The sequence below is a fragment of the Protomyctophum parallelum genome (genome assembly GCF_964188405.1).
Source record: "Protomyctophum parallelum genome assembly, chromosome: 15".
NCBI lineage: Eukaryota > Metazoa > Chordata > Actinopteri > Myctophiformes > Myctophidae > Protomyctophum > Protomyctophum parallelum.
The window spans coordinates 35,278,565-35,300,981 of record NC_139710.1 but is presented as its reverse complement, the minus strand read 5'-3'; the positions used below and the strand labels follow the sequence as shown (position 1 = coordinate 35,300,981).

At 43.9% G+C, this 22,417-nt stretch overlaps 1 protein-coding gene across 1 annotated transcript; it reads right to left on the bottom strand.

Moving 5' to 3' along the window:
- On the bottom strand, positions 1-11,913 carry prdm8b (PR domain containing 8b; the record flags this gene model as incomplete). The annotated part of the gene is made up of 3 exons (XM_083784083.1): positions 1-1,268; positions 3,731-3,992; positions 11,689-11,913. 3 exons carry the CDS (start codon positions 11,911-11,913, stop codon positions 1-3), a joined length of 1,755 nt encoding a protein of 584 aa, XP_083640209.1.
- Between the last annotated feature and the right edge of the window lie 10,504 nt (positions 11,914-22,417).

The window sequence follows — 22,417 nt, the reverse complement described above, 5'->3', positions numbered from 1 at the left end:
TCAGTTATGGGAGGTCATGTGACGGGAGAGGTGGTGGCGCTCGCGGAAGGACTCGTTGCAGATGGGACACTTGAGCTTCTCCTCGCGCCGCCGCTTCACCAGGGGCTCCATGGCGTTGAACTCCTTCTTGTGGTGTGAGCGCATGTGGTAGACCAGGTCCGAGGTCATGCGGAAGGACGCGTTGCACTTGGCGCACCAGTTCTGCGCCGGCAGGCAGAGCGACGTGAAGGAGGGCGGCAGCAGCGTGAGCGCCGACGGCACCTGCAGCTGGATGGCGGGAACGCTGGCCTGCACGCCGCTCTTGTTGGGCCAGAAGCCCGTGGCGGCCGCGTAGACGAACGGGCTCTGCTTGGCCATGCCCACGCCCGGCACGGCGCCCAGCTCGGCCGCGTGCAGCTTGGCCGCCAGGTGGTCGGCCTGGTAGAGGCGGCTGGAGGACAGGGCGTCGCCCACGGACGGGTGGCAGTCCAGCAGCTTGGCGGGCATCACCAGGGGACCCGCCATCTGCGAGAAGGAGAGGCGCGACGGCTGGCTGAAGGCGCTCTTCCCCTGGCCCACCGAGGTGAAGGCGCTGCCCAGCGGCTGCGTCTCCGACAGCACCTGGCGGATGTTGAGGTGCTTCTCCGAGGAGGGGCCGCCGCCGCCGGGCCGGCCGGCCTCCTTGTTCTCCGAGTTGGCGCTCTGGAGGGTTTTGCCGGCGCCGTGCTGCTTGTTGCTGCCGCTCTGGCCGGACTTCTTGACCTCCGTGAAGGCGCTGCGCTTGGCCTCGCCCGGCTCGCTGGGGGGCCGCGGCGGGGAGAAGGCTCGCCGCTTCTCCTCCAGGCCGTACGCTCCCCGGTAGTTCTGCGCCGAGCTGGCCAGCTCGTCCTTGGACTTGGTGGCGGCGGGGAGGCCAGGGACCCGGGGCTCCCGGGGCTCCTCCGCCTCGGAGAACTTCCTCTTCCCCAGGCTCTCGCTCCGGATCTCGGCCTCCTTGTCGCTCGGCGAGCTGCTGCTGTTGTTCTCCAGGTCGCGGGCCAGGTTGTGGAAGTCCATGGAAGGCTTGTTGGTGTCCTGGCCGCCCGGCGGGAAGCCCTCGGAGCGGCCCAGCTTAGGGCTGCTTCTGGTCGGGGTGCCGCCGGAGCGCTCCTCCTTGCCGGCGGGTTCCTCCTCGGCCCCCGCCAGGCTCTGCTGGAGCCTCTTGGTGCAGCGGAACCTCAGGTGGGCCAGGAAGGGGAACTCGAACTGGAAGCGCTGGCTGCAGTCGGGGCATGAGTGAGGGGACGAACCTGGAGATGGAGGCATATATATATATATGTATGAGCCTATAGTCATGAAGAAGGTTGAATCTGAGTTCAATCCATTCATCCCCTGAGCTGAGCAAGCAGGCAGGCTCTATATGGTAACAAGAAGACTCGCCGTTCTGTTTTCCTCCCAGACATTTCCCCAATGTGAGGGGTGGGAGAGGCTGGACAGCAGACGGCTGGACTTTGAATTTCTCTAACTATAAACTTTCATGACAGCAGACAGTTTAAGTACAAATATAATTTATGAAAATCTACTACATTGAAGTCTGTTCACAGAAGTTGTTGTAGGATATGTGGGGATTATCTGACGAGGTACCATTTGAGTGTGCAAAACCTTACATATACTAAATAATACTAAATTGTTTATAGGGTCAATATAAGTAAAATAATATAGCCTTTCTACAGGAGTATCTTTTTATATTTTTCCAAAAAGAATACAAACAGCCAATAGCATATTACAAAGTTATCCCCCTCACTGGTGACAATTCCGGGAGGAAAAACGGGCAAGCACCGGGTCGAGTCTACCGGTATTCCTCTATATTAGCTCAATGGTAAAACATTTTTTCCAGCACCCCAAATCTGGAGTAGAAGAGGAAAGTTTCATAAGGCAGTTTTAAATACATGTCCCAGAGATAATGAATTAATAAATAAACTAAAAAATAAATCACATCAAATGAAGGAGCTTATTCACAGCAGTGGGTTGTAAGCCCTCTTGTTTTGCTTCATGAATCTTCTGCTCTGTAGTGCTGTAGTCAGCACCGAAGACAGAGGATGTTCTTTGCTCTTTGTCTTTGAGTGTATATGCCATTTGGATCTAAAAGTGTCCAGATACATATTGATTTGGATACCGGAGAAATCGCCGGTTTACCAATTCGCCACGGCGAAAATTATTTCACCAATGTCTTCATCGTTATGCTAACATGCTGTCTTCATCAGTGTAGTGTGTCAAAGCCACAGATGTTATAGTTCATTTCCAAAGTGATCAAATTATCTTGTGCAATTAAATGGTCAGCTAGATGATGATAAAAAGGTGAGTATGTGAATACCAATGATAAGTAGGTCTACCATTTCAGGATATTGTTTATTAATGAATTACATTGTTTCGGTACTTTGGTGTTTACACTTTTAGCATTCCTACTTTCTCTAGTGTTAACTCTAAACAACTATCCTATCCATTCAATGCAATTTAAATTAAGGTGAAATAAAACTAACATGCACTAAATCGCGGCGAGTTGGTAAGCTGGCGAGTTCTCCGGATACCATTGATTTTGACCCTTGGCACGAAAAAGCTTGAGACTAGGCTATGAAACCAGGGATCCATGCAAGAATGTTAGCGAGGCAGGGGCCGAAATGTCCTAAAAAAAGGGAACTTTTGACAAAACATTGCGAAAATAGCACTGCGACACGTTGAGAGCTTGTAGATCAGCTATTATCAGGGTGCAACCCCGCCCTCTTTAGCTACTGGAGACACGGCGTATACGACATGGATTTCTGTACAGAGGACAAATTGTTTCCTTCATTTTCAAGAGAGTTTGTAAAGAAGGCAATGAATGCTGTGTAACCATTCTCCAGACCATGAATGCAGCGTTTAAGAAATGGAGATTATCCCCCCTTTCCATGCCATACACCGAAAGCAGCATCCATTGCCTTTTTTCCCCCAACTCTCCTGAACTTGAACGCAGCATTTTACGGTGAAAGAATTTGTCTTCTGTATATGTGGTTACACAGCGCCATTCCGATGCCCACTATACAGACGCACTGCACTGCATTCCGTCTCGTTTCTGTTTATTTTGTTGTCAATTAGTATCGAGATTGAAAATGTGGTCTGTTGTATACGATAGTTTGGTAGGAAGCCAATCTGTGATTTGCTCAGGACGTTCTTTTCTGTGAGGAAATGTAAGATTCTCTGGTTGATAATTGAGGAGTGTTCCCCACGTTGCTGTTAATACAGTTTAGCTGCATAACCGAGTTCCACGCTATTTAATCCATGTTTCTCCCCTGTGTAATACGCTAAGCCCGCTATTTGTTTTATGTGTTTAATTCACAGTTTTTTTATAATTAAAAATAAATAGCGGATTTGTCGCGGACGTGGTGTTATGATGACGAAACCGGAAATTGACCCGTGCCCTGGGCTGCAAGGGCTTCTGGGAAAATGAGTTCAATGCAAGTGAAAGGTAGTATCAACTGGTCTCTATAGCAGCCCTCACTGCTTGTTGTTTTTCCACATCGCGACTGTGGAATATTTTTCCGTTCGACAACAAGCCATGGAACTATTTTCAGGGGGATTTTCATGGATGAAAGGCGCAAATACTATTTATTAGGGGTCGAATTTATCTCCACTTTTGTGGAGCGGCGTTTAACAGTCCTTGATTCCATATACTGGGGAAAGTCCCAGAACTGAGGACGGTGTTAAAGGAGTCATAAGTCTGCTATACTCTACTCACCCTTGGTCTTGCCCGCCGCCGCTGCAGCCGCGGCCGTGACGGCCGGCCGGGCCCCGGAGGTGAGCAGCAGCAGCTCCACCAGCTCCTTGCCGTACCACACCAGCAGCTCCTCGTCCTTCTGGATCCGGCGCAGCGAGCGGTAGAACAGCTGGCCACTCTTCACGTAGGCCTCCAGGTTCTGCTCCTGGCGGTCCCGCGACGACTGGACCAGCCGCAGCCACATCAGGCCCTCCGACGTGCTGTTGGTGGCCGAGGTGTCCACCTGCACACACACATACACACACATAGAGAATAGTTACAGAGGTGTCCACCTGCACGCACACATACATAGAGAATATAGTTACAGAGGTGTCCACCTGCACACACAATTTAGGCATTTAGCAAACGCTCTTTTATCCAGAGCGAAAGCAAAGCAAAGCAAAGTTACCATGTTTACCCAGGGTAACTGGACTAAGGAAAGGAAAGGTACTATGTTTATACCCAGGGTAACTGGACTAAGCTCAAGACCTTGTTTACAGCCAGGCCCTGCTCATAGAACATTTCATGGTAGGGGTTCAATGCCTTGTCCAAGGGCACTTCAGCGGTGGTAATTTTAACGTGCCGGTCCGGGGATACGAACTAGCGACCTTCCGATATCAAGACCGCTCCGCAAACCATTCAGCCACCGCTGCGGCTGCCCCAGCGACTTACAGTATACAGACTTACACATGCAGTATTACATCAAATACATATAAAATACATTAAACAATATTGTCAAACATTCATAAAAAATAGTCACAAATACATAAAGAAATCACACCCGTGCACATCGTACAAATTTACATCATATTAAATCACATTGACCTAATTTCTCCTTTCATTGTCAATGGCAAATATTGAGTCATGTGGGGACAAAAGCTGTATATAGGAAAATAGACAAAAATACATAAACACACACACACACACACACACACACACACACACATGACGTACACTACGTTTGTAGTGTCATGAAACTTGTGAGGACATCAACATTATCATTGCTGTCGGGCAGAAATCTCCATATTTTATTTTTTGTTTTTCCTATATCCAGCTTTTGCCTGTTCACAAACCGCACAAACATTAAATTCCCATTGACAATGAATGAACAATTTTACGTCATACTGAGCAAATAGTGTCTAATTGAGCTTGTAGATCGGCTATTTTCAGCAAGTGTAAAAACAATCATTACGACGGCATCAAGGCCCAACAAAATACATTTTAGTCAACTGAATCAACTGTAGATTTAGTCGACTAAATTATATGATATTAAGTCGACTAAAACTAGACTAACACTAAAACATTCCAGGTGACTAAAATGTGACTAAAACTAAATGAAAACTATTGAAAAGACTATGACTAAATCTAAAATCTAACCAAAAACAACACTGATGCACACATAGACATCAAAAGGGTGCTACTCTACAGCCCCTGCCCTTTTACCGGTCTGTAAAACAACTGCCCTTAAAGGGGGGATGTCACGGCCCTCGGGAGCTAATAATGCTATTAAAATTAGCGTCTTGGATTATGACATCAGGTCGGGATCGCACAATTTGACCAATGAAATTGATCTTGTATCTGGGCTAAGGGCAGAGCGCCTCTGGGCTCTGCGAGTTAGCAGTCCTGGTGGCTATCAACTCATGCTAGTGGTTTTGGTGTCAGACTTAGCTTCATAATGGTTCATAATGGTTGAAAAAAAAAAAAAAAAAAAGTCGAAAATATTCGTTACAATGACATTGAGTTGACGTGTAAGTTTCAGGGTATACTATTACATAGTCGCAATTCCGCGTGACGCGTTCCATGCCCCCGGGCCCATCCGCTCTGTAACGCCGCTAACATACCGTCAACCACGGCCAGATTCAGCGGGCCATCCAGTCCTCTGTACCCGACGTCATGGTGCTTCTACCCGGGGCACTGCATGCAGCCTAGCCGGCTCAAGTAACCTGTTACCTGACCGCTCTCTCTCTCTCTCTCTCTCTCACACACACACTGACACACACACACACACACACACACACACACACACACACACACACACACACACACACACACAGTCACACGCACACACACACACACACACACACACACACACACACACACACACACACACACACACACACACACACACCGATATGGGGGGGCGGGACCTCTCTCTCTCTCTCTCTCTCTCTCTCTCACACACACACACACACACACACACACACACACACACTCACACACACACTCTTCGCGGCTATACGTGCATGGATCTTATGGATCTTTTACAAAACGCACATTTCTTTGTGCGTTTGGGCCTTTCAGCCACACGCAAACGGCGTTTTTGGCCACTCAAACGGAGGTTTTGGAAACGGATAAATAAGTGGAGATTTTCGAAAATATTTGTTTCAGTGGAGCTGTGTAGTCATGCGAAACGGAGCTTTTGAGAAACGATGATGTCACCGCTTATTAGCGCATATCATTTTTACTATAATTAGGTGAGAAATGCAGTTTGTGCCTGCATGGAAACTACACAGATATCTATCCGATTGTTCATGTTTATATATCACTGTTAACAACTTTAAAACTTATCATATATTGCATCAACTGCAGCGAGCAAATTGGCTCTGCTCTGCTGCATCCAATAATAAATATATCAACTAGTCCAGTGCGGACTGGTCATTTCATTTGTATTGGTGCCGAGTGCAAAGCACAAGTTGCACAACCGATTGTTTTAATTCAAAGTGGTATATATATTCTGTGAAATGTGTATCGTCATTCCGTGTATACAAGCTCCAAGTGTTGTGTCCACAACTCACATGCAGCGCGTTGTGAGCTTGCAGATCGTCGGTGCCCCACTCGCCATGAATCCAAGCAGAGGTCCTCACAAGTAGGCCTATAGGTAAAACACTGCCAGTCTGCAGCACAATGGCCCGTTGTGCAAAGATGTTGAGATTTTACTTGTGCGATATTCAGATAGTCTACAACCGATTGTTATAATTCAAAGTGTTATATATTCCGTGAAGTTTATATTTTCATTTGGTGTACAAGTCATGTTTTTAATATGCCTTTATCAAATGATAGAGAGATAAGCCATGCAGCCCATTGACTGCATGTCACTCTGCCTATATAGCCTACATGCTGACAATGTGCGCACGTTGTATTAGCCTACATTATAACGTGACATTTATTATACAGCTCGAAAATATAGCCTCTCTACAAGCTCACAACTGGTTGTGGACACTTCTATAGGTCTGACTCTGCTATTAATTTCTGTACCAAGTCGCCAGAGCAATGGTAAAGTGTCTATCATTTTTTAATTATATGGAGAGAAAAGTCGAGAGTCGGGATCTGGAGATTGCTGACAGACAATGAAAGAAACATATACTTCCACTCACAATTTAGGTGGCTTTAGGTGGTACTTATTCCTTCATTAAAAAATATGATTGGCACCTCATAAGTGTAAATATAAAATCCAATATAATATAGCCTACAATTGAAACCTGCTACTGCAGTGATTTTATCCTGTGTTCAATGCGTTGCTGCGTTTGTGTGTGGACATATATCTCTGTCGTATGGCCAGGGATTTTTTCCAAAACGGAGGACGAAAATATCCGTTTTGCAAAAGATCCATGCACGTATAGCCTGGGCCTCAGAAGGCATGTGATGTCTTCGTCTAATGAAACGATCATCTCATTAATCATTGACATAGCGTTATTTAGGCTATAATGATCAACTTGTATGGGTGATCATTTTATGTATATCAAATATTATATTAACTCAAGGTAATTAATGCTACAGCTCTGAATATAAATGTCGGAACTGGTATAAAATGGAGAATAAGTCTGTTGCAGTGTTGCGCGCTGAAAACCAGAACAGGTACGCTCGCCCCTTTTCCAACTCACCCCCACGAAAAGTGAAGAGCGGTCGCCCCGGGATTTCGAAAAGTGAAGGCTGCTTGCCCCAAAGCCATGAATAGCTCGCTCCCAAAGTGTGGTTATCTCGCCCCACAGCGTGGATATCTCGCCCCAAAGCACGAATATCTCGCCCCATGTTTATTTCATGTTTATTTCACCTTATTTCTCATATTAGAACCTTTAGAATCAATGTTGTTTGTCAAAGGAGAACATTTAGAACCAGTTTGTTGTTGTTGGTCAAATGAAAATGATGCATGGTACCCAGGGGGCAAACCACCCTTTTTTTAGGAAACCTGCATTTGCCATGACCTCAAAGGTTGTCCACCAGAAATAATATCTCATAGGATCACAACCTATATGGACAACCCGGTCAATTTCTTTTGCTGGAAATCAGAAAATATAGGTTTGGCAGTAACTTCTGAACCAGATGAGCTAGAAATGCAAACTTGGTGTCTATTTCATGGTTTCTGACCATGAGAGACTCAATGGAATACCTATTTTTTATTATTGGGTGTGTCTGGACCCTTATTGTGCATATTTACAAGATGGTGCCTACCCGAAACGTGAAACGTGAAAAAGAAAAGAGACATTGTCTCTTTTCTTTTGCAGCCATATTGACAATATGCAAGCTCAAGGATATATGTCCCTTCTGGGCCATACATTAGCCAATGGATTAATATTGCTTGTGTTTGCCAAAACAGTCAACACTCATGGTAGAAATCATGGTAAAGCACAATTTCGATATTATTAATTTTGACAATTTAGATATTATTTCTGGTGGACAACCTTTGAGGTCATGGCAAATGCAGGTTTCCTAAAAAAAGGGTGGTTTGCCCCCTGGGTACCATGCATCATTTTCATTTGACCACCAACAACAAACTGGTTCTAAATGTTCTCCTTTGACAAACAACATTGATTCTAAAGGTTCTAATATGAGAAATAAGGTAAAATAAACATGAAATAAACATGGGGCGAGATATTCGTGCTTTGGGGCGAGATATCCACGCTGTGGGGCGAGATAACCACACTTTGGGAGCGAGCTATTCATGGCTTTGGGGCAAGCCTTCACTTTTCGAAATCCCAGGGCGACCGCTCTTCACTTTTCGTGGGGGTGAGTTGGAAAAGGGGCGAGCGTACCTGTTCTGGTTTTCAGTGCGCAACACTGCAACAGACGTATTCTCCATTTTACACCAGTTCCGACATTTATATTCAGAGCTGTAGCATTAATTACCTTGAGTTAATATAATATTTGATATACATAAAATGATCACCCATACAAGTTGATCAGTATAGCCTAAACAACGCTATGTCAATGATTAATGAGATGATCGTTTCATTAGACAAGACATCACATGCCTTCTGAGGCCCAGGCTATACGTGCATGGATCTTTTGCAAAACGGATATTTTCGTCCTCCGTTTTAGAAAAAATCCCTGGCCATACGACAGAGATATCTCGATATATGTCCACACACAAACGCAGCAACGCATTGAACACAGGATAAAATCACTGCAGTAGCAGGTTTCAATTGTAGGCTATATTATATTGGATTTTATATTTACACTTATGAGGTGCCAATCATATTTTTTAATGAAGGAATAAGTACCACCTAAAGCCACCTAAATTGTGAGTGGAAGTATATGTTTCTTTCATTGTCTGTCAGCAATCTCCAGATCCCGACTCTCGACTTTTCTCTCCATATAATTAAAAAATGATAGACACTTTACCATTGCTCTGGCGACTTGGTACAGAAATTAATAGCAGAGTCAGACCTATAGAAGTGTCCACAACCAGTTGTGAGCTTGCAGAGAGGCTATATTTTCGAGCTGTATAATAAATGTCACGTTATAATGTAGGCTAATACAACGTGCGCACATTGTCAGCATGTAGGCAGAGTGACATGCAGTCAATGGGCTGCATGGCTTATCTCTCTATCATTTGATAAAGGCATATTAAAAACATGACTTGTACACCAAATGAAAATATAAACTTCACGGAATATATAACACTTTGAATTATAACAATCGGTTGTAGACTATCTGAATATCGCACAAGTAAAATCTCAACACTTTGCACAACGGGCCATTGTGCTGCAGACTGGCAGTGTTTTACCTATACTTGTGAAGACCTCTGCTTGGATTCATGGCGAGTGGGGCACCGACGATCTGCAAGCTCAACGCGCTGCATGTGAGTTGTGGACACAACACTTGGAGCTTGTATACACGGAATGACGATACACATTTCACAGAATATATACCACTTTGAATTAAAACAATCGGTTGTGCAACTTGTGCTTTGCACTCGGCACCAATACAAATGAAATGACCAGTCCGCACTGGACTAGTTGATATATTTATTATTGGATGCAGCAGAGCAGAGCCTTTGCTCGCTGCAGTTGATGCAACATAATTTATGATAAGTTGTTAACAGTGATATATACTGATACTGTGATATACCGATATATGTTGTCGCGCTGTGATGCGTTTTATTATTAGTATTAGAGAGAGAGAGAGAGAGAGAGAGAGAGAGAGAGAGATACGGAGGGAGAGACTGGCGGTGCGTAAGGCAGTCCATATGCGCGCTGAAGGCTGATGCAAGACGCAGTGTGTGAGACGTGAGTGTGTGTGTGTGTGTGTGTGTGTGTGTGTTGTCGCTGCTCCCTGGTGATCGCTGATCAGATAGGCTATACAACACTATACAGCAACTGGCCTAATCATTAGAGAGACAGAGTGTGTGTGTCAGTGTGTGTGTGTGTGAGTGAGAGAGAGAGAGAGAGAGAGAGAGAGTCGAGAGAGGGAGAGAGAGCTCAGGTTAGCCCGGCGCTGTAGCGCTAGACAGGCAGTGGTACTGGTAGTGGTAACCTCATGTGAAGCTCCAGGGCTCCAGCACGGAGCCCTGTTCAGCACTTAGCCGTGTTTGAGGCCATGTCAGCGGGGGGAGACGGGGGGAGACGGGGAGAGCATGGAACTCGTCACGCGAAAAAAAGAAAACGCAACAGTTTACCGTAAAACTTACACGTCAACTCAATGTCATTGTAACGAAGATTTCCGACCGATTTTTTTTTTTTTTTATGATAATTTCACCTAGTATGACGCAGAAAGTTACCTCAAAACAGGTAGCCTTTAGTGCGCTAGCCACTCAGCTTGACTATATGCTAGGTCACGTCAGAGCCTGAGATATAGTCACGTGTCGTTTAAAATCGTTTTCATTCAGACCACGTGATGTTCCTTATCAGCAACGTTAATCTCGGGCCGTGACATCCCCCCTTTAAGCAGACCATGAATTAATGCAGCATTTTACTACATGGTGAAATAAATGCAAATGCCCCAACTTTCCTTTCCATGCCATACCCAAAGTCTGCATTCAGGATAATTGCTTTTTTCCAAAGTCTCCTGAACTTGAACACAGCATTTTGCGTTGAACAAATTTGTTTAGAAATCCATGTCATATAGCCTACACTGCATCTCCTATAGCTAAAGATTGCTGGCTTGTGCCCCGAAAATAGCTGATCTACAAGCTCTCAACATGTCGCAGCGCGACGCGCTGAGAGCTTGTAGATCATGCTATTTTTGTCCAAAAGTGCCCTCTTACGGATTTCAGCCACTGCCCTCTCTAACACTCTCTGCACGTCCTGACCTCTTGACCCCATCCTCAATCTTTAAATCGTTTACCAAAAATCACACCCGTTTGAAATTAATGGTATTAATTCGCTTTTGATATGCCTAGATAGGCCTACATGTTTAGATGCAGAAAGAAAGAAAGAAAGAAAGAAAGGAAGGAAGGAAGGAAGGAAGGAAGGAAGGAAGGAAGGAAGGAAGGAAGGAAGGAAGGAAGGAAGGAAGGAAGGAAGGAAGGAAGGAAGGAAGGAAGGAAGGAAAAGAAAGAAAGAAAGAAAGAAAGAAAGAAAGAAAGAAAGAAAGAAAGAAAGAAAGAAAGAAAGAAAGAAAGAAAGAAAGAAAGAAAGAAAGAAAGAAAGGGAGAAAGAAAGAAAGAAATGGAGAAAGAAAGAAAGAAAGAAATGGAGAAATGGATGCCGGGGGTCTCTTACCCTGAATATGTACGGCGCCGTCCGCTTGTCGGTGGCTTTCAGGGCGATGAATGCGATGCTGTCGTACAGCGACGTGTGGCTGAGCACGCACGGGCCGAAGATCGCGCTCTCCGGGATGTCGCACGTCGTGTAGACGCTGGTGAAGATGTCCGTGAGACACTGCTGCACCGCCTTGGCGTCGCCGTCCCACACCAGCTTGTTCTGCTGCGAACTGGACTCCTCCATGTCTGACTCACCGCGAGAAACGCTGTGTGTGTGGACAGGAGAGACGAGAGAGAGAGACACAGAGGATTATAGGAGGATACGGAGAGAGAGAGAGAGAGAGAGAGAGAGAGAGAGAGAGAGAGAGAGAGTCAGAGAGAGAGAGAGAGAGAGTCAGATAGAGACTGTTTTGTTCCACTTTTGTTTGCTTGTATGTGGGCTATGTCAAACGTAAACGTTTCTCACGCCAATTAAACCCATTTGAATTGAAATTGAATTGAGAGAGAGAGAGAGAGAGAGAGAGAGAGAGAGAGAGAGAGAGAGAGAGAGAGCATGTACAAAGGTGTCAATGTCACGCCGAAAATTGCCGAATCTACAAGTCTGTATGCCTAAATCAATGCCTGGAACATATGATGCGACGCGTTTAAAACCTGCACCAGTGTGTATAATAGGCCTAATAATTAAATGCTAAATGTTTATTTTAGAACACAAGTCCTCAAACACCTCACGAGAACACACCTCTTCTAAACACGCACATATATGACTGACTTTTGATTGTATAGGCAGCCTAAACACGTACATACGTGTGTTTAAAAGGTTTATACCGGCGTTTAAACATGTTCTTCTGTTTATATTATAAATAAAAACTAAAACGGTTAAATAAGTGTAAGAATCTATCTAAACGCTTGGATTTAGTGCATGATGTGTAAAGCTTTGCAGGGCATGATGCACCGTGATGAGAGCTTGTATATCTGCTATATAGGCCTATATATAATATATATTCCGGGGAGTCAGTCAGTCTATTAAATGTCATATAAAATGTGTCCCGTGATCATCACAGGACAGATTGGGCCAAACAGCTGTCAGGGGGCGGGGTCTGGCCAGGATGTCTAATTAATTAATTCAAATTCTCCTCGTAATCACAAGTTCATATAATATCATGCAGGCTTCAACCTTCCGCTGCGTCATCTACATTCTACATCATCATGGGTCATAGGGTGCACTCGTAGTCGAATTATTAAAGTATATATTATATATAGGCCTTACACACCAACAGTATCAATAATGTATTTATAGACAGGAACACACACATACCGCTTCTGCTATTATTATTATTATTATTATTATTTTGCCTTAATTGCCAGATATGAACCATAATTGTCCATGTGAGTTTAACATTACGTCATACAGCCTATATATATCGCTATACATTGGCAGTTTTTTTTTAAATTAAACAATAATCATGATAACGTCATGATAAACGATAACGATAAATGACCGTGTTTCAATTTTTTTATGAATTGAACAAGGTAGAGTAGACCCTCTAACAAGTGTAATGCTTTATTGGGTCGTCCACTCACAGTTAACAGTCTGTTGTATTGAGTTGTGCTTGAATTGTAGGCTACTGTAATTCTGCAAACTGTTAATAAATATTTCAAACAATCAATCAATCAATCAATCAATCAAAACAATAATGAATATTTGTCAATTTTCATTATTATCATATTTTTTAACCCATTTAGACTTGACTTCGAAATTTAGAAAATGTCTTTTAAATCCTGACACTACAGTTTTCTGAAATACCTTATGTTTCTGTATCAGTGGTGCTCAATATTTCATGTCAAGGACCCCCAGAAACGTTTTTTGGCCACCGACCACCATCTGAAAATATGTTGTTCCAGGGACCCCCCCACAGAAGCAAAGATTTGAGTTAAAAAAAAACGTCCCCTCTGAAAGAATACATTATTCAAAGTTGCGCCATGCGTTTTCACGATTTAAAAAAAATAGCAGACCTTACAAACTCGAGTGCCGCGCTATGAGCTTGTAGATCTGCTATTTTTCAATAGCTAAAGTATAACATAATGTTTAAAAACACCAAAAGGGTAATCCTTGGGATTGTCACTGTGGGTGCCTGATGGTGGGATAGGGAATTGAGTTTTATTTTTTATTTTTATATTTGATATGTCTGTTTAATACTTGCCCGTTGCCCCTGCCTGGGGAAAAGAAAAGAAAAGAAAAACACCAAAAGGGGTTCGAGGCAGCCCAGAATGCGTTAATGTGTAAAAGCAGTAGAAATCCTGTTTATTGTAGGTATATGCGTTCCATATTCCATTAATTCTTAGGCCCTAACAGGAACAAATGGAAGCGGTCTCCGCTCCGCTCAGACTCACAGCATGCCCGATGTGTTTGAAGTGCACTGTTTCGGCTGAGATCTAACCTTTCACTGCGAACTGCAGCTCATTAACATAATCCACCGCTTTCCCTCCGAGACTGTAATTAAGCCTAATTTAAAGGCTAATTTATATGGACTCACTCAGCTGTGTAGTGCAGCACAGCACGGTGCATGGTGTCGCTTGCCGAAAATAACGCCTTTTAATACCATGCACGCTTTATTATTATTATTACCATTATTATTATTATTATTATTATTATTATTATTATTATTATTATTATTATTATTATTATTATTATTATTATTATTATTATTTATATATTTCTCTCTCTCTCTCTCTCTGTGTGTGTGTGTGTGTGTGTGTGTGTGTGTGTGTGTGTGTGTGTGTGTGTGTGTGTGTGTGTGTGTGTGTGTGTGTGTGTGTGTGTGCGTGCGTGCGTGCGTGCACGCACACACGCGCGCATCATCCGAAACGCGCGTGCATGGTTTCGGATGAAATGATGTGACCTCACAGGCTCACACTGCACACGCACACCTTTGATCCTGTCAGTATTTAAGCTATTATTATGGGGTCATTACAAATAAATAAGTCTTTGAATTGGATTTACACTGACATTCATTCTGAATCAAACGTTTTTGTGTTTATAAATTCATAGCTGAATCCAAGGTATAGGCAAGTCTACTGAAAATAATATTAATACAAAAAAAAACAATATCACAAACACACTGTGTTCCAGATCCAGACAGTATGCATGTCTCGGAGTGTCTCCACTGGATTAAAACTGGATTAAATCATATTTTGAACCGCAGAAATGAATATGATAAATCATTGTGTTATGGGCTAGCCTACTATAGGCCTCACAGCGCGGTTATGGCAGGCGGTTTATATGTTATAATGTGCGCCGCGTGCAGATTAATTAATAGGGCTATAGTGAGTATATATAGTGATAGCCTAGAGTGTCCAATATAGGCAATACAGTGTCCGTCACCCAGAATACAAGCGACCCATATATGTGTGCATGTGCCACACTGCGCGTAATGTAATGCCAGCATCATGCAAGTCTTGCAAACATGATGGACATTTTAACTGATTGACACAATTAGTTAGTTAGTTGTATTTGTTTTGTGCATGGGAAAATGCAAACATGAAACGTGCACCACTTTCACTAAACTGATGGATTAATGGGAATCGCAATCAAAATGTCCAACTAACTGCGTGATGCGCGCAACTAAAACGGGATTATTCCTTTTTTGTTTTTGCTGTTGTAAAACTCGCCGTTTTTGGGGGGGCTTAAATTGTATCTTCGAACGAACATGATATTATAACTGCGATCTACAAGTCACGTTTTTCTGTTTCTGTTTTTCTTCTTTTTATAACGGCTTGAGGCGACACTATATATATATATATATATATATATATATATATATATATATATATATATATATATATGCACAGCGGAGTATATGAATTATAGGCTTTAAAACGCGTCGCCCGGGCAGGCTGTCGCCACACAAAAGGTTGCGATAAATGCGCATCTGTGCGCCGACTAAACGAGACGAGAGAGAGAGGACATGAATATATGCACGTCCATAAATTGGAGGAGACGTTAAATCCTGTCCATTTTGTCCTGTTTTCTGAACCCCCCCCGGGCCGCGTGGTGTTCATGGAGACAGAACAGAAGTAGCCTAGTGCTGTTTGACCACTTGAACCCCGTACCGTGCAGCATTACAGTTAGGGGAACAGCAGCAAAAAAAGGAAAAAAAAGAAAAAGCGAGCTTATAGCCTAGATCGGCAATTTTGTTTTGGTTGAAGATATCTGGTGCCAGTGTATATAAGACGAGACGTGTAATAAGCGACCCATCCAGTCTTGTCTATATGTAAAGTCCGTTTCTATATAGCCTATAATGATAAGCACCAGAGGAGTTTATACTGTATACCGGTAGACTGTATAGTTAAATTGAGGCGCTTGCTTTACTCTTTTTGACTGAGACGGTCACGTTTTGTCTGCATATATGTATGTATGTATGTCTGTCTGTATGTATAGCCTGGCCTATGTTTGTATGTATGTATGTATGTAGGCTATGTGTATATGTGCGCGCACGGTCGTCGTCCCCCGAACATCTGCGGCGCCCCCTCCCGCCCCCGCCCCCCAAAGTAGACCCATGCACTACAACACAACACACAACACAACACTGCGCCCCTTTCATGCGCCTTTTTGCAAAACCAACAGCACACTGCGCGTCTGTCACCGTCCACACACACACACACACACACACACACACACACACACACACACACACACACACACACACACACACACACACACACACACACACACACACACACACACACACACACACACACACACACACACACACACACACACACACACACACACACACACACACACACACACACCAAAAACCCACCCCGCGAGTGGAATAAAAATAATAGCATGTTTACTATAGCAGCCTCTGTCTTGGAGCAAGACGATCGTAAGATGCATTTCATTGACTGACTTTTCAGTCAGACTCAATATGAAATGCATCTACGATAGTCTTGAATGATGTTGTCTTGTCTTGAATGATGCTATTATTAATTTGTGCACAGCCTCGGATCAACACCTGAACTAAACCTATAGCCTCATGTGTTTTAGTGAGAGATCAAACACATCTATACGATATTATAGTCTTGACTTGGTCCATTCGTACGGCGGCAGCATTCACTCCCGTGCAGAGACTAGACGGTCAAGTTCATCCTTTTGTTAAAAAATAACAAAAACAAAACAAAAAAAACGTAGGCCTACCTTTTTTCCCCCCCCGGTTGATCCCAAAGCAATAATCCACAACAAAAGCGTCAAAGTGATGCTATACTGTCTGTAGAGTAGAAAGATGGAAAAACGGTCGCCCCAAAAGAAGCAAAAAAAGCCGGAGTTGATCGACGCGGTCCTCTCCTCTCTATCCTCTCCTCCGCCGGGTCTATAGTCTCTCCTCCGCCGAGTCTAAGTCTCTCCTCCGCCGGGTCTCTATCCTCTCCTCCGCCGGGTCTCTAGTCTCTCCCCCGCCGGGTCTAGAGTCTCTCCTCCGCCGGGTCTAGAGTCTCTCCTCCACCGGGTCTATAGTCTCTCCTCCACCGGGTCTATAGTCTCCTCTCTATCGTCTCCTCCTCCGGTCTAGTCTCCTCTCTCCTCCGCCGGGTCTAGTCAGTACATTGTGGTCCCTTGTTTAGTGAGAGTGACAGTGTCGCTGCCGCCGCCGACACGCTGCCGTTATAACAGCCCACTGGAGCCCACTGGAGGGTAGAGAGACACCCGCACACAGAGAGAGAGAGAGAGAGAGAGAGAGAGAGAGAGAGGGGGGGGGGGGGGGGGGGGCGTGCAGATGGGTCTTTGCAATGCACACTGGCTGACTGGCACCACACACAGATGCACGCACGCACGCACACACACACACACACACACACACACACACACACACACACACACACACACACACACACACACACACACACACACACACACACACACACACACACACCCACACACACACACACACACGCACACACACTTTTTGTTTGCGGCACATAATCTGCCCAATGAGGCGTGTCACTCTGCCGCCGCCTCCTCCTCCCTTTAACTCTTCACTGGCTGCAGAGAGAGAGAGAGAGAGAGAGAGAGAGAGAGAGAGAGAGAGAGAGAGAGAGAGAGAGAGAGAGAGAGAGAGAGAGAGAGAGAGAGAGAGAGAGAGAGAGAGAGAGAGACACCAGTTTCTTGTACCATAACAGTTGGTTAGTGAGTGGTTGTTGCCTATATTGCTATATGCAAGACTATAATTAAATTACTGTGTGAAGGTGTTGTAACTCCCTCATGCAGGATAAATAGGACTATATCTATAAGGCTTAATAGATTTATGTATGTCTCAATATATTTTATAATTATGTAAAATAACTTATTTCTAGGCTAGGATTTAGAATTATAGATAGATACACAACAATAGCAATAGTAATAGTAATAGCAATAGTAATAATAATACTAATACATATTATTATTATTATTGAAATATCAGTTCATATTCGGTATGAAAAGATTGACATTCCTTATAGGCTATATGACCATATCCTGCTTAATGCCTATTTACACTTCGTCGTACGTATATGGGAGGTCATAGGGGAAGGTGTCGCTTGGGGACAAGATCAGCTCTGGAAGCGACACCGTGCCGTAATAACGGATCATGCTTACGGTCCCGTAGTGGAGCGTGGTGTAGGTTCAGGGCAGGCTATAGCTGGAGGGCTGTGTGTTCACCCTGTTCATTTAGGGGGCGCCAGTGTCGCGTGATTTGCATGTCTGTGGTCGGTTGACTTCACATGGAAGTGAGTCGAGGCTCCCTTTTCTCTGCAGCTGTAGAGTAGAGTAGAGTAGGGGGAGCTGGTTGTGTCTCTATTATCGACAACGGCACTGTTTGACGTTTTCACTGGTCACGTGGGGGTTTGGGGGGGGGGGGGGGGGGGTGAGACAGTTCAGTTCAAGATAGCGTGGATCCCATCCCATGCATTATCAAACTATTTCATGCCAAGGACCCCCCCCAGACACTAAAACACACACACACACACACACACACACACACACACACACACACACACACACACACACACACACACACACACACACACACACACACACACACACACACACACACACACACACACACACACACACACACACACACACACACAGACACAAACATTTGACAATATTTTGTGACACACACACAATACAATAATATGTATAGGCCTATTGTTATTATTATTATTAATTTTTTTAGATTTGTACTTAGAAAATAGCCATTTGGTTCCATTTGCACACTCTTAGGGTCACAGACAAGAGTCCAGAACTGCAGTACTGACTGAGTTAAAGACCTGTAACCTGTGGGTATACCTCACAAAAAACATGCAGTAATCCTGTTCTCTAAACTGCCTCCCCCTGGCCAGCCGCGGGGCACCTGATGGAGGGGAAAGGAACTGGTCTCTAAACTGCCTCCCCCTGGCCAGCCGGGGCGCCTGATGGAGGGGAAAGGAACTGGTTGGAATAACGTGTTCCTTCCATTCGCTACGTACAACCAGGGAAACCCCCCCCCCCCGTCAGGTGTAAAGGAGCGACTTGGACACTCGGGCATGAAAGAAGCATGAGTTCAAGTCCGTTGCTCTCCCCAGGTTGGCGGAGGGTGTGTAGAGCCCAGGATCACATTAGATAATTGACACAATCGTGGGATAGAAAATATTATAAAAAAAAAAAAAAAAAGGAAAAAAAGACCTTCAACCCACTGACCTTTCCCGGGCTATTATAGCCGTCTATATGTCTAAATGGCTATAGGCTAAAACGGTGTTATAAATGATCTAAAAGTTAAAGTTTTTTCAACAGCTATAGGCTGAGCCGCCTAGACAAACGTCATTTCAATAGCTACATATAATATATTTATAGACGCTTAAACAACGTTTTTAAGCGCCTAGAATCTAGCCTATATAGGCTAATCCTAAAAACCTTCAATTTTAGACCAATATAACTACAGGTTTGATTATTAATCCCACCACAGCTCTAGGATAGAGCCACCTGATTGGCTCCCGGGCATGGGGAGCCAATCATATATATTTTTAGAGGTGCATCCGCTCCAGGTGCATCCGCTCCAATACGTGTCTATGTATGTGTGTGTGTCTGTCTCTGTGTCTGCACATGCATAAGATCTGGTCATCCCAGCTTAGTAAGATGTTAAAAGTAAAAATATTTAGGACGACCGTTGAGCCGATTCTACTCTATGGTTCCGAGACATGGACACTTTCAAACGAAACAAGAGAATCGGTTGGATGGCACTTACACCCACCTTCTAATGAGAGCGCAAAATCTGTCTTGGAAGAGCCACCCATCGACTAATCTAATATTACTCGATGACTAGTCTGATCCAGAAGAACACAGTTTGCCGGCCACTGCTACAGAGCTGACAATGAGGTTATATCTTCCCTTCTTCTCTGGAGTCCTGCCTCAAAGCAGACCAGAGGTAGAAAACTGTCGTTCCCTGATGTCATTGCTATAGGGACACATGATGTCATCGCTAGGGACACAGGCATCAGTAAGCAGGAACTGGGGATGGCAATGAAGGACCGGGAAGTCTGGCGTGGCATTCTGAAATCCATGATCTCGACCGCGGTTGAAAAAACGATGATGATGATGATGATGTGATGTGTCTGCACAGAGTAAAGTGGCACAGAGCAGCTATGTGTGCACTACATTACGAGCCCTGGGCGCGTTCCTGCGGTTTTACTGAGGTCTTCTTTAAGCATAGTTTTACTGAGGTCTTAGAGTTAGGTTTCTTTAGTCATAGTTTTACTGAGGTCTTAGAGTTAGGTTTCTTTAGGCATAGTTTTACTGAGGTCTTAGAGTTAGGTTTCTTTAGGCATAGTTTTACTGAGGTCTTAGAGTTAGGTTTCTTTAGTCATAGTTTTACTGAGGTCTTAGAGTTAGGTTTCTTTAGGCATAGTTTTACTGAGGTCTTAGAGTTAGGTTTCTTTAGGTATAGTTTTACTGAGGTCTTAGAGTTAGGTTTCTTTAAGCATAGTTTTACTGAGGTCTTAGAGTTAGGTTTCTTTAGGCATAGTTTTACTGAGGTCTTAGAGTGTTAGATTTCTTTAGTCATAGTTTTACTGAGGTTAGGGTTGGGGTTAGAAGATAGTCGCAAAAACAAGAACTGTCAATCACAGAGACTACTATCCAATCACAGCAGAATTTGCCTTGAGCTGCTGGAATGGGATCCATAATAGACTATATATAGCTCACTTGGAAGCGTCCATTTGGTTTCTAACTATGAATCCCCCCCCCCCCCCCCCCCCCCCCGTTTCTCCAGCTCGGATGTATACGGCACCATCGTACAAATTGCAGACAGGCGCCGGCGTGGGGTCAGGTCCCTGGGATGACGAGGCGTGACAGCTGCATTGTGATCCATCCTATTCATGTGACATTGAAGTTTTATTGTGTCTGACTCCGATAGTGAAATGAAACCAAATGGACCCATATACGGGTACATTTTGTTTAATTTGACGCTCCCAAGAGTTAAATTATTGTTAAACAACTGAATGACTTAATTTTCAGTCTACACAATTTGAAATTGTAGATTTCACATTTGGGCACATTTGGGCAAGTGCGGCTATATGGCCAATTTTAGCCCAAGGAGTGATTCTTGTGCAAACCTAATGGATTCAGAATCATGAAAACCCCCTAGTTTGACAAACATCACGTGCTTCTTAAAGCATAATTAAAATTAGATTAATTTTTTGCCTTATAGGTTTTTAATGGTAGGCCTACTCCAACTTTCAACCCCTACATTTACCATATACCAAAATGTATATAATAATCAATTTTAATGTTATTTGGATGACCCTAAAGGATCATAAAAAACCATGAACGATTACTATTGCAATTTATTTTGGGTAAAATCTTAGATTGACTGCAGGCCTAATTTGCTCGTCTACATATGACGTACATTCTCCATTCATTGTCAATGGGATTTTAAAGGACCACTTTTCAACCTATCTTCATATAATAGGTCCTCACTAATAATCATGAAAATTGAAATTGTGCATTCTTTTTCTACTCGGTCTGTGTCTCATAGGAGGGCTGTGGGCAGTTCAGAAACCGTCTTCCAGTGACATCATCGATGGGGAATACAAGCTAATATAAACTGTAGGCTTTCTAGTCCTGAAAAGTTGCAATGCGAAAATGGAAGCCATCGTTCTCACGATAATGAAAATCTAAACATTTTTGTAAAAAAATCTTGTTTAAAAAAAACAATCTGCCTAATGATGATGTCACTGGAAGACGGTTTCTAAACTGCCCACAGCCGTCCTATGAGACACAGACTGAGTAGAAAGAAATCGTGCCATTTTATCATGATTATTATAGTGAGGACCTATAATATGAAGATAGGTTGAAAAGTGGTGAAGTGGTCCTTTAATGTTTGTGTAGGACACAAATCTACACTATAGCTGAATATAGAAGTGGCTAGCACCCCTCAAAGAATATTGAAATGAATAATGTCTTTTTCCTTGGGGTCCCTTTGGCACAAAACCTTTTCAGACGGGCCAAATACATCAATTTAGGGGGTCCTTTGACATGAAAAAGCCAAAAGCACTGGTGTGGTGTAGCCGAGCACGGTGTGTGCCACACTTTGTTCTCCCCCCCCGCAGAGCACTTTGAGTTAACCTGCCACTTTAATCCCCGGGGCGCTCTTTAAATGAACTCCTTGCTCCCCTGCTCCCGCGGACATCAAACGCACGCGGAGAGCGGAGCGAGATGAAAAAGAAATACATGC